Source organism: Netta rufina (genome assembly GCF_964035555.1).
Source record: "Netta rufina genome assembly, chromosome: 16".
NCBI classification, from domain to species: domain Eukaryota; kingdom Metazoa; phylum Chordata; class Aves; order Anseriformes; family Anatidae; genus Netta; species Netta rufina.
This window is the reverse complement of record NC_140140.1, coordinates 12,985,067-13,002,791: the sequence shown is the minus strand read 5'-3', so window position 1 is coordinate 13,002,791 and position 17,725 is coordinate 12,985,067. Positions and strand designations below refer to the sequence as shown.

The window sequence follows — 17,725 nt, the reverse complement described above, 5'->3', positions numbered from 1 at the left end:
CTCCAAAAGGAAAACTTGGTCACGGGAGGTGAAACTTTTGCAAGGCGTTCCACCCAGAGCCTGGGGGCGCAGGCTGGTTGGGCACACCGTGGAGAATTAATGTCACTGCTCTTTGGCAGAGGGAAAAATCAACTCCATCCATTTATTTTTGCAAGCAGCAAAGTCACATGAAGAACACAACACAAAGAGCCGGCTGCTGAAGTCCCTTAGCTAGCCAGAAGAGCATTCCCTGGGTCACTGTCCTGCACTAAATCATTAAAATTGCCCAAAATAGCTGTCTATGATGTTTACAGCACCATAGGATGCTCCACTCTTCTGGCACAGATCTGTTTCCCACTCTGTGGCAATATCTCACGAGACATTTCCCCCCGTTAGCTGCTCTCTGATGCTTCTCAGCATGGTCAAGTAGCAAAGCAAATTGAGGATGCATTCACCATCACAAAAATCAGAGCTGTAAAGGACTAGGGGAGGTCACCTCATCCTTGCCGTGCCCCAGTGCCTCCTGCTTTGATGCTGGTAGGCCAGGTCATGATGGCCAGAACTGGTCGTGACTCCACTGATGGGGACTGGGCTTAGCGTTAGCAGCAGACTTCAACTCAGAATTATTCCCTTTACAGATTGTGATTTTTTCCCATCTTATAACTTCAGAATCCTTTGTGTGAGAAGGTGAAGATTCTTCTTCCCCTGGCCTTTCAGGTAATGTACGAAAGGATATGAAAAATAGATCGATCCACTTTCATGTAAGCAAACAATCATTTCAGAGTTTTATCTGACTATCTTTAATTCAAACGTTTAAGGATCTTGTGTGATTTTATTACTCGTTTCTGACTTATCCTCTAGCACTACATCGTGATCACTGCCTGCTTAGTATTTTGGATGGCTGTTAAACAAAGCACCTGGGCAGCCCATACCCTCCCGTGGACATGTGATGCTGGCACTCATACTCTTGTGTCTGGCCTTCCACCTGGTCTGTGCATGCAGCCTCCTCAGCCGTGCCTGACGACCAATGTGATCCAAATTTCTTGACCATCACAGGGGCCGTTTTTTCCCTTTCCGGTCCCATTGTTAAGTTTTACACAGCAACATTAATTCCTGCGGCTGAACACATGAGCTGTGACACCAGCATGGAGCAGCGTCCTCCCGAGCAACATTCTTATCCAGAAACGATTAAGTCTAAAACCACCCTGGCTGAATGGCAGGTAATTTAGGAGCGCTATAGGGTTGGCCTTTGTGTGCTTCAGAGCTGAATATAGTTGCTCCAGTTCCTTTCATCTGGCAACTTTCCAAGAGCAAACCATTATTTCAGTTATTCAGCCTATTTTGTTTTTACAACAGCATCTCAATACAGAAGTATTTTAAATAAAAATATACCGTATCTCTCCAAACAATCTCTGGTTTTAAAAGACACCATGGGCTTTCTTATCCTCTGAGAGCTGTAAATTTTCTGGAAAGAGATTTTGCCTTTTTTTTTTAGAGGTGTTAAAATGCAGATCAGACTATTTGAGGACAGCAAAGAGATTCAGCTTAGGTTTAAAGAAACTGATTAGCCTCATGCTTTTCTCTATGCCAGTCAGGGAAAAATCGTATTACACTTTCATACTCACATGAAATTCATCCTGACTATACCTGGGAGTATATCAAAGATATTTGTTTCCATAGAATCAGAAAACATTATTGCAAGGCACACTTGGTTTTCAAATCTTTATCAAGTCCCTTGTGCTATTGTATAAAGCCCTTTGGCCTCTGCAGAACTATTTCTTTAGTGATTAAAATTAGAGAAATAATGGTACACATCAGCCCTGCTTAGAGGAAGAGTAACATTTTTTGATCCATTTAACACAATCCTATGGGTAATTCTCTTGATGACTTTTATTCCTCCTAGGCCTTACAAACACTGAAACATTAAATACTTAGAATTCACCTGAAAGCAAATTTTTGTTATCTTAACCTTCCATCTGATTCAGCTTTGGAAAACATTTTGGAGAGACTTCAAAATACATCCCCTTCAGATGTGGATCACTACCTGAAGGGATGCTGCCCTGCAGAAGGCACTACCAGAGACTTCGCTTCCTACTTTTCATTTGGAGCTAAGGATCAGGCAACCTGGGTCATCCAGAACAACCTGTGCTTAAATGATGTGGCCACTAGATGTCATTCCTTTTTCACTCAAATGAAGGTTAAAGAGATATTTACCTGGCAGAATAAGCCCCCCACCCAAGATTAGCATGCACAAGTACTGTTGTGGTAGAAAGTCCCATTGCCTGGGAGATGCCAAATTGTGTAAGACCAGCCACTACAAAAGTTTCCAGGGAAAACAATCCCATACTGGCAGGAGAAGGGGCCACATGGCTCAAGATCTGCATCGCATTTTTACAGCTCTCCACAACCATATGTATCATATGTAAGGAGATATGTAATGACAGCTTCACAATACAAAGCTCAGTATATTCACCGCAACAGATAGGAAGCACATGTGCTGTTGTAAAACCCAAGCTCTACCCGCTGCAACAGCAAGAGACTGGAGGCTGAGGGCCAGACCTGAAAATGTGTAGGGTGCCCATTTCTCTCTCATTCAGGAGGAATTTAGTGCCACTCTTCTTCTGAGAATCTTTGTCCTAGTCAAAAAAATGCTGTCACTGCTCAGGAACTGAGCACAATGTGACCAAGAGCTCAGGTGATGGGAGGAAAGGATCCCACAGCTGGCATGGAGCCCATCTGGGTCCATGGTGGCATCAAGTGGGCTTTTGCATGACTTCCTTGAGTTCTGCTGCATATTCATAGTTTCTATGGGTATAAATAAGGGGAAACTCTGACACTATGTGAATAAATATTTGCATGTCCTGTAAAATGGAATGAAAATTCATAACAATATAAATAATAAATGCATTCCTTAAATGATATTCAGTGACATAAGCACAATGCAGTTTTGACTGCCTGTATTTTTAGCAATCTGGTATCTGTTTGAGATACATCATTTACCACTTCTGGTTGTCCCTGATATGAATATAGACAGTGGTTACACAATGATTTCTCTTTTATTAGCATGTAGACCTCTATGGTCCTTTGTGGTTACTATCCATGTTTTGGGTGTCTATCTCTACGGATTATGAAGACTGGAAAGAACCAGACCACATCATTTCTCCTTCTGCCTTTTTGTTTTTATCTTAACCAACTCTAATAATTTGTCATTTGCAATCTCTTTATCTTTTCCACTTCCTCCCAAATAATAAAGACTTGGAGCACGTAAGATTGAGACAGAGAAATACTGTACTAATTTAAGTAAGATCTTACACTGATTAAAACCAGATGTACTGAAGTATGTCTGTGCGTTTACTGCTGGCACACACAAACACATCTGTTAGAGCTATCAGTGTAATACAAATTTTACCAAATAACTGTTACCATTTAGAGTATTTACTGCTTCTTTGAAATCGTATCCAAGCTACTAAACCCAAAATATCTCTTACTGCTCAGGATTTCACTTATAAGTAATAATAACTCTGAGACATCTACAGCCAATTGCTGTGAAACAACTGTATCCTCTTCGGTGCAATCAGACATAGTCTGTTTGCCACATTATTTCAGCTCCTTTAGTACCTCAGTGAAATTGGTTGCCAAATAGTTTTGCTAGCTCATAGATCATTCTTTTTTTTCCTTTTCCTTTTTTCCCCCCCTTTTTTTTTTGCCCCCGAAAATCTTTGTCCCACAGATCTATCAAGTTCCTCCCGTCTGCCAGACCAGCAAAGGGAGATGACTGATACATAAATCCATGAATTCTAAACACGCTGTGTGTCCACGCATTGCTGTGCTGATATATTGATACTTACAGTGCTCGTAGTGAATTCGGGTGGGTTGTCATTCACATCTGTCACCGTAATGATTGCAGTTGCCGTGTTTGAGAGACCATAGTTAAGATTTCCTTCCATATCTGTGGCTTGAACAATGACTATATACTGCTGAACTTTCTGGAGCAAAATAAAAGAAGAGAAACAAAAATACAGCATGTAAAATGCCTGGGTTTATTTTCCATACACAAGTGCAGTTATTATGAAGTTAGTTGGACTCAAAATGTTAGTAAGAAGACATAAAATTTCCTATCATATTTTTGAATGGATTTTTGCATAGATTGGAGGTTATCACCAATTTTATGGGAAAATAAAAATCTTAAATACAGAAATCATAGGTTCAAACAGATGTTTTTGTTAATTTTTAATCATTTTCAGCAACATTAGTTTGTGTCTTTTGAAAACCAGTAAAAACTTGGCTGATGTGTTTTCACTGAAAACATCACCAAAACATTATACCCCCCAAGCTGAGAGCAACATTGCCTGGTGGCACTCCAGGTGGTTCTGCCAACAGTTTGAGGCCCACAAAGCAACACTTAAGATATCCTCCCTGTTTCAATCCTTAACACAAACTGGGTAAAAAGAAGAATTTAGGTTAAGTATGAAAAAAAAAAAATCTATACAATAAACAAAAGTTCAGCAGAACTATTTTAAATTCCTGAGGAATTTTGGAGGAATTCTGTGCTATCAAGGAAAATGTCTTACAGAGCAAGCCATGAAAATCATTCACAAAAGTTCTTCTGGAAGACACTTAGACTGTATGTTAACACAATAGGAAAACAAACCTGAATAAAATAAAATAGGAGAGCAGCACCTGATCTTGCATGTTTGTACATCTCCCTGCAATGACTCTTTATTTGTGAATATCACCTGAGAAATGAGACCAACACCCTCCTCGCTGCACCCTCCTTTCAGGTAGTTGTAGAGAGCAATGAGATCTCCCCTCAGCCTCCTCTTCTTTAGACTAAACAGCCCAAATCCCTCATTGCTCCTCATAAGTCTTGTTTTGTAATCCTTTCACCAGCTTCATTGCTCTTACAGGCAGATATGGCGGCAAAGCTCCTGTTCTCTGTAGGCAGCTGGAGAGATGTGCAGAGGACCAGGGAGGGATCCAGCCCAAATCCGTGTGGCTGAGAGGAAAACTAAACCCCCCTACCCCCCCAGGACCTTGCTCTTGGTAAACCCTACAACTTGTGTGCTCGCAGAGTGGATAAGTTTTGAGGGGACAAGTTGGAGATGCTGCAGGATTTGCTTTGGATGCCTATGGTGTAATTACGGCTGTGAGTTGGGACATGGGGATCAAGCTGCCCTGGTGGAGCAATGGAGAGCCCAAGGGGTGTGAAGATGAGATGGAGGCACAATGTTATGCAGGAAAAGCTTTTCGCAAAGCCAAGTGGAGGGACTTTGGTGGGAGGAGAGACCTGCCCAGAGCAGCCGTGTGCTGGATTGCTTCCTGCTGTTGGAGTCCGGTTCAGCTACTTGAGGGCTGCCCTTTTCCTTCGCAGATGTTGCAGGCTTGTGTAAAATGTCAGATGTCCTTTGAAACTTCAAAGGGTGAGAATTAGGTCAGTTAGGTCTGTTTACTCCCATACAGACACTCTTGAACTGCTGTAACTGCTTTAATTCTTGAATTCTTCTGAATTGCTAGAATAACAGAGATCTGAATTTTTTAGCTTTATCTTGATTCCAGCTCATTTAATTGACAGATATTAATCTGCTAAATTGACAAGACATCGCACATAAGGATCCATCAGCACCTTGCGACTGGAATATATTATGGAAATGTACTTTCATTATCTCTTGCTACCTTGTCTAATAAAACATGAGGGAGAAACTATTGTTAGCCCTTGTTTTTCCTCCCGCAAAAAAGTTGCCATTCATTGCTCCATTTGCAAAGCACCGAGTAATCGTAAGGCTGAAATGTCCTTATTAATGAACATAATTTCTATTTCATATTTTGCCCTGCCTTCCTTCCCTCTTACAGACAATTTAGGAGACTGACAGAAGTATTCCCAAACCGGCCCAATGCTTGCAAGCCAAATTAGGTTTAAATCATAGAAAGGGGAAAGATAGTTAAAAAATAGTGGCAATCAGATTCCACAGAAATTAGAAAACCAGGTCGGAGGCCCACATTAGAGACCACAATTCAATAGTACATTTAAATGGCAAAGCCACCTCTAATATTCCTGGCTGCAGTGAGACGGAGCCGTGTAACGTGGCGTTTCCTATCTGATGGCATAGCTGTCGCCCAGCATTTTAAAAGCTCCAGTACTTCCACAACCTCCACATGAAAAAAACCCACACACTTTCCTTCTTCCCATCAAAGAGGGCAAGGAAACAGCCTCCAGCAGTGGGGGCTCTTCTTTTTTAACCTTGCAGTTTTCAGTTTTCTGCTGTCTGCAGACTGAGGTCGCATGGCCAGGTCCAGCAGCAGAGCAGGGCTGTGGGAGCCGAGGCAGCTCGAATTCTGTGCCAAAAGCGGTCCTGAAACCCTGCCACTGCCAGGCAAACTTTCTTCTGAGCTCCGAGAATGAACTGCAGACCTTGGGTAAGGTCGCATGTGGTCTGCACAGAACTGACTTGTATTGGGACCTGGGCTACAAGCCTCCCGCTGCCTTCAGCTCTTTTCTAGTTGGCTTCGTTTGGCCCTTAACCAAAGCTTCCCCCGGGAAAAAAAAAAAAAAAAGAATCCTCTCATACATGAGGGGGAAAGGGACTAGAAAGTCTCATTTAAGAGTTCTGTTAGCCTCGCCATTGTGCTCCATGTACAGATATTAAATTATACGCACTCTGATGACATGCTTGCATGTGTGTGTACTCAGAGACTCTGTCTTATTAATCTCAGATTTACAATCGGGTTTTTTATTTAACAAAATGCAGTTTACCGAGCATCATAGCACAGTGTTAATAAAAAATCCAGAACAAATTCAGAACACTACATTAAAGAAATTTAAAAAAGAGATTGTATCTATCAGATAATACAAACCCAAAAATGAAAATGCCCAGAATTTAGTAAGGTACCAGCCACAAAGAGCTGGTTCACGTGGGTGGGAAGAGGGAAGGAAAACACAGGAATGCTGCATATGTGAAAGAAAGCACAGAGGCAGATGAGAAAATGTGAGGAATTATAGCAGATAGCAAATGCATGGACAGGATCATTTTGGGATCGTTTTGGGAGTAGAGAAGTTTGAGACAGGTGTTCAGGGTTGGAGGCAGCTGCAGCAATCAGGGACCAAGCCAGAGCTAAAGTCCTGATGCAAACTTCACCAAAGGTGCTCTGATTTTTCTCAGCTGAAGACACAACTATCCTATTTAGAGCAGAAGTGTGGTCTGACAGAGAGAAAGATCTTGGCTGGCATGTAAAGTTGTGTCAAACAGGAAAACATGTAAATGAAAGTAGACTGGGATTTGTCAGACCTTTAGGCACTCGGTTGCCATCCACATCCAGTTTCATCTGAAAGCCTCCAGCGTGGGCATATAAAGGTGGCACACTCAAGTACCTAGTTTAAATTTATAACTAATTCAATCTTCAGTGAGATTGGCCCCAGCAGACAAGAAATTACTGATTTTTTGTTTTTCTGTAGCTAACCTTTTTGCTTTTGTGCATTAAGCTGATTTTATTGAACTATTCAATCAATTTCAATTTCAACATGTCTTTCCAATTTGTCACCGCATCTCCAGGGGCATCTTAGTTTGTTGTCCTACTATTATTATTATTGTTACCACTATTAAAAAAAAAAGACAGCCCCGTGCCCCCAAGCATACGAGACATTTTCTTGATGGGGTTTTGATCATACAGAATAATTCTGATATTCCCTTTCTTTGCAGAAGTGACATTTTAAGTAGCACAGGGCAGGAACTACAGCATGGATGTAGCGCTGAATAGTCTTAACCCAGAAAAGTGAAATAGTTCCTATATGTTTGCTCTGGTGGTGATGCTGTGGAACAGAAGAAACAAGTTTCCGCCCTGGCTGGGGCAGACTAAAAACCCAGCCCCAGTGAAGTCACTGGAGGTCCAGTGGCCAGTATTTTTAATAAATCTAGCAAGTCCTCGTGCTAGATGAAGGTGAATGTGCTACTTCTACTTAATTCATGGAAAAAAAAAAAAAAAAGCTGATCTTGATAAGTGCTGAGCTTTTAGTCTGACCTAAAAACTAAGAAGGGCTTTTGAAGGAAAAAAAATTACAAAGAAAAGAATAATTTAAGCACTTGTGGCAGATCTAATCTGTCTGCTCTTCTGTCAATCATCTGATACAGAGCCACAAAGACATACATCAGCTAAATTCCAGAGGATGGGAATTAGCTGAAGAATTGGTTTAAGCTGGTTAATGGGAAGTTGATTCAGGGCTTGGTGAAAAAGTTAGAAGTGCCTTTTACAGGAAGAGGTAGCAGCTTGGAAGAAGGGTCAACAGAGAATTAAATAACAGAAACAAGATAGGATTTCTTAGTACAAAACAGAACATAATGCAGCAAGGGACCAACAAGAGGACTTTTGTGGCAGCTGGTTTAGTGGACGTGAGCAGGAAGGACTGGCACCACATCCCACCAACTCCCTGCTGTGCAGCAGGAGACAAACAGCATTGGCAAACGCACCATATACAGTATTAGCCTTGCAGATACAATGATAGTATTTCTTTGTGCCAAGCACTGAGGGCTCATCTGCATGCTGAGCACAATCCAGGTCACTTGTATTCACCGCTGAGCAACCCGGATCCGACCAGGTGCTGGGAGTGAAGAGCCCATCACCGGAGAAGAGCCTAGAAGAGCTTGGCTTGTTTAGTCTAGCAAAATGAAGGCTGATAGCAGATATGATTGCTGTCTATAAATACATCAGGAGGATAAACACTAGGAAGGCAAAAGAGCAATTTAAACTAAAGGACAATGTTGACACAAGAATGAATGGGTATAAGCTGTCCCTGAATAAATTTAGGCTGGAAATTAGTAGGTCCTTCACCACTAAACCTGTGAGATGCTGGAGGAACTATCTAACACAAGGTCTGGGGAGAAAAATGTTCAAAAGAGTATATTAAATTAGGGGTAAATCCTTTTTGGTCTTGGTAGAAATTACAACAAATTGAGCTAGAGCAGAAATCAGTTCCCTCAGTATTCTCTAGCTTCAAACAACTTTTGAAGACAAAAAGAGAAAAGCCCTTTCAGTCCATATACCACAATCTGTTTGGATGAAAATGGTTTAAGACTTAACACCGATCAGTAACGTCAAACCAGAATGTTAAAAAAGGCATGAACAAAGGAATAGGTGCCCCCCTAAAACTGCAATTATTGCAAGCAGCTCTGCCCATCGCGGTGTAGGCTGGCACCGCAGACAATACCTCACATCCCCTGCCTTGCTGAGAGAGGTTAGAAACCAAAGTAAATCACACTCCGAGAGACATTCTAAAAGAGCAAAGTAGTTTCTAAATGAAATTGTAGTAATGAAGTGCTATCTGTGATCCCAATTTCCAAGTCTGCATGCACAATATTTTTAGGAATATGGCCGTTCCTGGTTTACACATGCAATTATTATATATCATACACGTGCTGGGTAACTGTGGAAGCCAAAGCCCAGAAATGCGGTAATTACGTGATTAAATTAATCTGCATTATGGACAAAGGGTTTGCAAAATTAGGACCTACATTTTCAAAGCTCTGTACAAATATTGTCCAATTAATTACCACTTCCTGAGAAATGTATGACTAACTAAATTTAGCATCCTGTCTGTTAAAGCAAATAAGGTTACCAGGATGTTGCTGTGGGATTTATTGAGTTGGAAGCTATTGGTGAAGGAGAAAGAAAGTCTGAAGTTGTTAAAAAAAAAAAAAGGTTGTATTTCTTCTCTTGGCTAGCCTTACATCTTCTTCTTTATATTTATGTATTTTTTCATGTCCCCTAACTTGTACATTGCCAATGAGAAGGGCATGGCATGTTCCTCTGGCTTGTTTTCTAAATCATTTCTTCACTTGCTAGTGAAATTTTGATGTTTTCTTTTTCGGTATAAGACAGTTGCCCATGAACACATTAGTAATAAACAGTGTAACATGGCTGGGAAAGCCAATTTGAAAACAAACAAATACCCCAACAGTCACTTGACTCTAGCAGAAACACTTTATCCAAAAAGACCTAATTAGCCACTGTTTAAAGAAAACTCACAGGCAGACCTTTCAAAGCATCCATAACGCTCCCTACTTAGCCATGGCTAAATATGAACACAGATTCCCAGAAGAAACCCCTGTGCTGGGAGCTCACTGCAGAAGGCAGCTTTCACAGAACAACCAGAATGCCTGACACCTCTGGCAGCCCCCCCAGGGACTGGTGGGCAGCGAGCTTCGTCTTCATGCCCGAGCCGAGCCTTTGATAGAGCTTGACCTTTTCCTTCCTTACATGCGGTGCAGCATCGTGTCATGTAGGCAGCACCTTCAGCAGACTTCAAACCCTGGGCCCATGAATCTTAATGCACACGCTGCTGCTGCCTGAGCTAAAAGGATGCAGTTTGCTCCATCCCGATGTCTCTATACAGGTCCGGCTGCTATCAGAGGCATTTCACATTCCGCTAGGACTGTAAAAAGGGAGAGGATCCCAGCTTTAAAATGAACCAGGCCACACGCTCCTGCACAACAGCTAGCCGGGAAGCAAACAGACAAGTTTATTTTCTCCATTTGGCTGGGGTTGTGTTTGCTTTTCAGCATGGCACAGTATACCCTGGCTGTGAGCATCTGGGCATATTTGATTTTACAAGCTATCTGCAGCTGCAGAGCTCTTGGGCAGGAGTGGTGCCTTGGTCTAACTCTAGTGATGCTGAGTCTCCTCTCTTGGAAATGGTGGTGTGTTAATTAAGCTTGTTTTCCTCCATAAAAAAAAGGTGTTGATGAGAAACATCCTGGCTTCTGACATGCAGGTCTGAGCCCTGAATTCATGCTCCCATCAGACTGACCTGCCTGCCATCCTCACATCGATGAATGCCTCCAGCCCTTTCCCTCCTGCAAGCTGTGCTGCTAGAAGTAGGCAAGAAGCAGCCTTGCATTTGGAGTGCTGCAGAGTAGTGTTGCTTTTCCCACCTCATTTCTACATCCCTGCAAAAGCTCAGGGCCAGCCTCCACCACCTGCAGCTCTCCGAACTGGGCTTTGCAGCGCCTTGGACAGCTCCTGTGCCATCCAAACCACAGCTCACAGCCATCATCCAGTGCCTTCCAGCCTGGTGGCCCAGCGCAGAGACTGGGAGCATGGAAACGCTGGTGCACATTTGGCCAACTTCAGCAGATTTTCTCTGCTCTTCTCAAAGGGTGAAGCCCTGTGCCATGGCTCATCCACCTCCCACTGTGCTGCTGCCCCATAAGACTTATTTAACTGGGACTGAAAGAGGAGGCAGGGAGTGAAGACCTTCTCCCACTAACCTTGCATCCACCCAGTGGGGGATTTCTGCCTGCAGAACGGAGTTGCTGTGACTCAAAAAGAAGGACAGAAGGACAATATTTATTCAGGAGTCGTCCTGATGAACAATTCCAGTGTTTGCTCTGACTCACTGGCTGAAACAAAGACGGCTTTCACCCACGAAACTATGCTGGGAGAACTGTCCCACAGATCTTTATAAATCAGTCTAACACATGCCAATTTTTTTCTGAGACAAATAAAGGTCCAGAGGCCACAAGCTAACCTCTGGATTTTCATTTGGTACTGCACATATATTGACAATCGACCTTTAATAAGCAGCTTTCATCTAGCAGTGTGATTAACAACCATGAGTTAAGCTTTTTTTTTAATGTTTTTCCTCGCAGCACCTGGGCCCTGTAACCTGGGGGATCTCACACCTTACCGATCTCTTAAGGTACTGCACTTTAAGACAATATTTTAATGTGTTGCAATTTGCAGATTTTTTTAACCTGTTCACAACCAGAAGGTACACAATCAAATCTTTCAGCTTTGACCAGGGTGGGTGTTGAATTTGAAGTGCAAATATTCCCTGTTCCAGCTCAGCAGCTATTTTCTGTGTGGTGGCTTCTGAAAGCACAACAACGCCTGGTGGTGTGTGTAACAGCCAGCGAGAGGTACCTTAGCTTTCATATGAAAGCACGAGGAAGTGTTTTAAAAGTCACCTGAAAGAAAGCGAGTATGATCACAAAGAGGTTAGAAAATCACAGAGAGCTGGAAAGCCCTTTGGGAGCCTACTCTGTTTGGCCTCTTAGTAGTGTTAGACCAAGCAGTTCGGCTTCTGTTGCCTCTGGCTGCTTTTTTTCTGTTACTCAGGCACTGGAAGCGGTGAGTGGAAACCTTCCCTAAGCACACTCCAGGTACAGAGAAGACCCTGACAGCCACACAACAAGCCTTCTAGCATCCTGGCTGTGTCCACAGCCCCCAGGACAGAAGTTATGTGAGCCAAACTGAATCACTCACCTCCCTAATTTTATTGCGAGAGTCATGATTTTGCTGAAGAGCCAGCTTCAGGAGTTGTGTTATTGAGTGAGAATCTCATCTCTGAAAGCGATCTGCTAGTTGTCAGGGATACAAAGGGAAGCTTAGAAATATCAACTCCAAACACTAAAAAGCCCTGAAACAAAAACAAGTAAAAAAAAAAAAAAGCAACAGCAGACATCAAAATAACTGAAAATGGTAACACAGACTGGTTGTCCTGGTGGACCATTTTAGTTATTTTCTTAATGCTTTGTGCTAGCAATACTGTCCATAAGAAGGACTGTATTTATCAATCAGAGATGAGTGTGATCCATCTGATTTTTATTTTATTTAATTATTTTTATTCCTTGGGGATCAGGCACTGAGCCTGGGCTATCGAGGTTTCGAAAAAACTCAGGTTGAAACCTCATTGTCATGGAACACATGAGGAATATCAATGCAGAGATTTCTGTGTGAGGAGAGCACCTACTGGAAAATGCACCCACCAAAACAGTCAACTGACCCAAATGCATCTTGCAGAGGGTTCCCCACACTCTCGCCCTAGCTGGCCCCCTCTTAAGGCAATGGCACGTTTTCAAATATACTATATACCAGGTTAATACCAAAGTAGGGGCTGTTTAACCTGATACTTATTCTAGATTTTGAGTTGCAAAGGGTGGGGATTGGAGGTATAAATATTTTATCTGATATGTCAGCATAGGAGAATATCAGAACTCGAATGCAGCTGTTGGAAAAACTTCAGCCCACGCAATATTTTTGGATCTGAAATACTGCTTTAAAATCAATCTCATTCTTTGAAGTTCACTCAAAATCTAAATGGTACCTCTGTTTTGAAGATTGTGACAGCATTTTCCAGTTTTGGGAGGTTTTATAACATGGACACAATATTTGTTGAGCCTTTTTTTTTTGTTTTTCCACTCAACCTTGGCAAATGAGACAGCAAGCCTGGAGCAAATAGAAAATAGGGACTGGGCTGTTTTCAGAAGATAAGTATGAAAACAACAATAACTTCAAGCAGTAGCCACTGTTCTGCAGCATTTTTTTTATCTAGTCTTGAAATGTTTTATTTACTGATGCTGCTACTGATGGACCTAACAGGTTTCCATGCCTCCAGCAGTCCTATGAAGGCATCTGGGTTGAGTCTATTAAAGATGTTCAGGCACTACAGACTTACCTCAAAGTTATTATCAGAATTATTAACCAAATTGTTATCAGAAAATCCACTGTAAGAATATCTGTAGTTCTTGGACAGTATTGAGAAAGACTGTCAGCAAATGGGCTTCTTATATGGTTCATATTTAATGCGTAAATTAGAATCAAAGGATCATTAGAAATAGGTTACATCTCACTCTTCAGTGATCAAAACTACAGATCAGACACAAGTACACAAGGAAGCAGGAGAGGCATAAGAAAAATAAATTACATACTTCTGATTGTCATCACTGATAGTCATGTGAGGGGGTGACAGTGAGCTGATATGAGCTACAAGTAAATTTCATTTAAAATAAGAGATATGACGAATATCTATGATAATGTATTTTGATTATGACTACAGCCAATGAGTTGGTGCCAAAAAAGAGTAGGACTGTGATTAAGGCTACAGGCTGCAGCTTGGATTTCTTTTGCATTTTCCCAAACACTCCCCAAGTGACCTTTAGTAGGTCATTTAATTTTTCTGTGCCTCAAAGAAATTGAAAATAACACTTCAAAATGAAATGAAAACACTTTCTTATCTTACAGTGATATCGTGAGAATAAAATCCATTAGTTTGCAGAAGCACTCAGACATTTCGATGAGGAGAGCTGCAGAAGGACCCATCACCAGCACCCTTCTGCTGGAGGTAACCGTGCTGGATATCGCTGCAGGAGTTGGTATTCTTTTGTATCTCCACATCGACAGGAAGCAGCTCAGACCTAGCAGACACTGCTTTCAATTCACATCAATATTTTGCAGCCTTTATGCCCCAGAGATGCCAGGTCATCCTGCAAAGCACTTAAAAGGAGACCTGAGGAATAAGCCTTCTATCTTTTGGCTGAGGCAATTTTTGTAAAACCATGAAATTACGTCCAGCTTTTCTTGGACAGGAAGAGACAAGCAATAGTTCAATGTCTAGGTGGTCACACAGCAACTGTCACTGCTGAGAGGTGCCCTTTGGAAAATCTGCCAGCAGTAAATTGATGCTGCTTCCAGTTTGTGTCTGCCACTTTTTGACAAAAGGAGTGAGTGTTGAGAGAAAGGGAAAAAAACAAAAACCCCAGGCAGACCACAGAAAAGGGAAAGTAAACAACAAACCAAGAAACATTTTTGAAAATAAAAAATAACCTTCTCTGGACTTGTGCAAAACCACATTCTTCCTCTAGTGTGTATCTTCTTGGTGCTTACCCAAAGGCCAGGCTTTAGGAAAAAAAATCCTAGTTATGTCCACTGCACTTTTATAATCTGCAAAACCTTTTCTGTCAAATGCTGCCAGAGCAATTTAATAAACAGGGAGAATGCCTTAATGTATTCTGAAACCTGAAAACCACCCATCATTAGCCCCACATGCTGTTTTCCTACTTTCTCTGCTTTAAGCCATTTAGCTGTTACAGCTCTTTTTCTTGTAAGCCTGACTTCTGTTTTTATCAGCCTGATTTGTTTTCTGGTATATCTGGCTTGATTAAAAAGAGGAAAAAAACTTTTACAATCCAGGTAAAACTGCCTTCTTCTTTAAGCTCTGTTAGGCTAGAAGCTTGAAACAAATCATCAAGAAGATCAGGGTAGGTCAATAAATATTCATAATATTGCTCATAATTTATACTTGGTCTCATTTTTGCAGATAGGCTCGAAATTCTGCGCTCATGGCACTTCTGCTATAGTCAGAGCTTTTTATTCTTAGCAGCATGAGGTTTTCTAAATCCTATCAATGCAGCAATTAAAAAAATAAAATCAATGTAATATATATTCGATGTAATATATTCAAGTCATTTCTCTACTCCTATGTGTTTACACATGGTATGCACACCATAACAAGGATCCTGGATTTTAAAATTTATGTCAGTCAGAAGAGGAACACAAGTCTTGGGAATCTGTAGGGTGTTGACTCTATGGTCAGGATAAAATAAATTAATTTGGTGTTATTCATTATTCACTGCTGAGAATCATTCCCTCTCTTTCAAGAAAATAGCTCGGCTAAGTTCTTGCTAGCTGCATATCATATATGCCTTCACCCTTATGAACTGAAAGGAACATCCAAATAATGGAGGAACATGTTATAGTCGGAAAAGCAGCTGATTTAATTAAATTTGGCAGAATGAAAGGTTAGTGGAAAACAATCAAATAACTGAGAAGAGATTAATGTGAGATGCTCCCTATTGTATTTCCCTTAAGAGCTGCTTTACACAGTATGGGTAGGGTCATGTTGTGTCGATTTGCTGAGAGAGAATTTGATTGACAGAATTACTGGAAAAGAAACTCGGTTGGGTTGTGAAGCTGGAAATACTAATGGGGGCTTCTGTCAGAAAGAGCTCTAGCTGCAAATGGCCTCGCTTCTCTGGCTTTTAAGAGGGCTATGATCTTCTAGGCATAATACACAAATACTTCGGATTTGATCAACTGAGCTAGTTAAGTTAGTGGAGGCACAACTGGAAGACCCTGGTTTAAAGGCCATCATGAAAATTATGCCTTGGTGCTATAGAAGATCACTACGCTCTGTCTATGGGACCGGTGCCGGGGATTGAGCACTTAACCCAAAAAGTCCTGTATGCCTCCACCATTTCTCTCCTCCACAAACTTTGAACCCCCAAACCCCATGAAAATATGCCAACCTTTTAGTTAAAGCAGAAACTGTTGGGTTGCTTTGTATGGCAATGATCCAGCCCCTGCTCCAACTGCAGCATGGATGATCCTAGAGCTAACCTGCAAGCTCTGCTGGGTATGGAAAAGACAAATTTTATGAGAAAACAGGTGCAAAGGAGAAAATTCTCAATGCTGTGGGAAAAGTAGCCAGAAGCTTATTCTGTGAGTGGAAGAATTTTCAGCTGGCTGGAAATTGTGACCCATGCCATGAAACGATGATGTTTGAACATGAACAAGATTTGATCTTGTTCATTTTGTATATATTAATCACATCAAAGATGTAACGTGCAAGAAATGAAAATGTGCAGTTGACTCAACACTTGATGGTTGCACTCTGTCTCAGTGTAGAAGAAGGGATACAATTCAGACCGAATCTGATAGAAAAAAATAAGCAAGAAGAGAGCAAAATACAGTAATAAAGTTAGGGACAGCTTACAAAATGCAACATAGCTACAATCACTTAGGTGTTACAAATCACTCACTGAACAGGGTCTAGGATTAATGAAGGATAAAATGCTACACTTTTTGAAGTAAAGCATTTCAGTAGTTTTTAGAAGCTAACGATCCTAATGTTTATATGTAGATGTACTAGATAATACAAAAGAAAGTTTTTTTTTTTTTTTCTTAAACATAGCATTAGTGAATTTGAGTCAAGTCATGAATGAATATGTGTACTTTTACAAAAGGAAGGCCACCAAAACTAAAAGAAATTTTGCAGAGAGCAGTCAATACTGCAGCGCTTCCCACGGAGCTTGCTGATGTTCGCAGTGCTCCCTGCTCTCTGGAATACAACATTTGGGAAATAAGGAGCAGATAGATCCCAGGAAGATATTGATCAATACATTGAACAATCATAGGTTTGCAATAGAAAGTGTCTGCAGGGCATTTGAGCAAACGTAGGTTTTGATGATGATGTCTGCAACTTTTGAGTTTTGGGTTCAATTGTGCTCAAAGACTCAGCAGAGAAATACTGCAGTGAGATCTGAAACCCAGCCCCTGTTGACTCAGAGGCTTTGCAGACACCTATGGATGTCTATGATGGACACGATGCCGGCTCTGTGGGAGCCCAGCTTCAGCGGGACTTCAGCACCCTGCAGGGTGGGTGCTTGCTGCTCTGGAGAGTAACGACCTGTACACCTCAGGGCACTGCCTGCTCAGGAAGTTTCAGACAAGAGAAGGTTTCAGCCTGGGAAAGTGAGGAACTGGAATGAACAGCTTCATGATAAACTGAGAAACTGCCGATAAACTAAATGACTGAAAAGGCAGGCTGGCACAGCGCCACTGCGAGCATTCTCTGAGTTGAGCAGGACGTTTTCCTCTCCATATTGGGCCTGTCAGCCTTAATCAAATATCCTAGAGCTGAGTCACCGTATGTCCAGGTGAGACTACAAAAAGAGCGATCATTATCCTGGAAACAAACTGCTCATGCTCAATGTCAACTGTGGGAGGAGAAGCTCAGGTCAGAAGAGCTTTTTTTTTTTTTTTTTTTTCATAAAGTACTCCAGAAGAAGTGTTTTGATGTACAAAGTGTGAAACGTAAAGGCCATTTTTATTAATTTGATATAGGAGCGAGTAGACCCTCAAAGGTCCCAACTGTAAAAGAGACCTTTGGCAGGGTAACTTGGGCTCCTTCTTGTGACTA

General features: G+C 41.6%; 1 protein-coding gene across 1 annotated transcript in view; it reads right to left on the bottom strand.

Annotated features, from left to right (window-relative positions):
- CDH4 (cadherin 4) overlaps nt 1-17,725 on the bottom strand; it is a 453,649-nt gene that overhangs the window by 37,234 nt on the left and 398,690 nt on the right. The window contains exon 8 of the mRNA XM_084296942.1: nt 3,828-3,965. Within this exon, the coding sequence (XP_084153068.1) occupies nt 3,828-3,965 (138 nt within the window). The remainder of the gene's footprint in view (nt 1-3,827; nt 3,966-17,725) is intronic.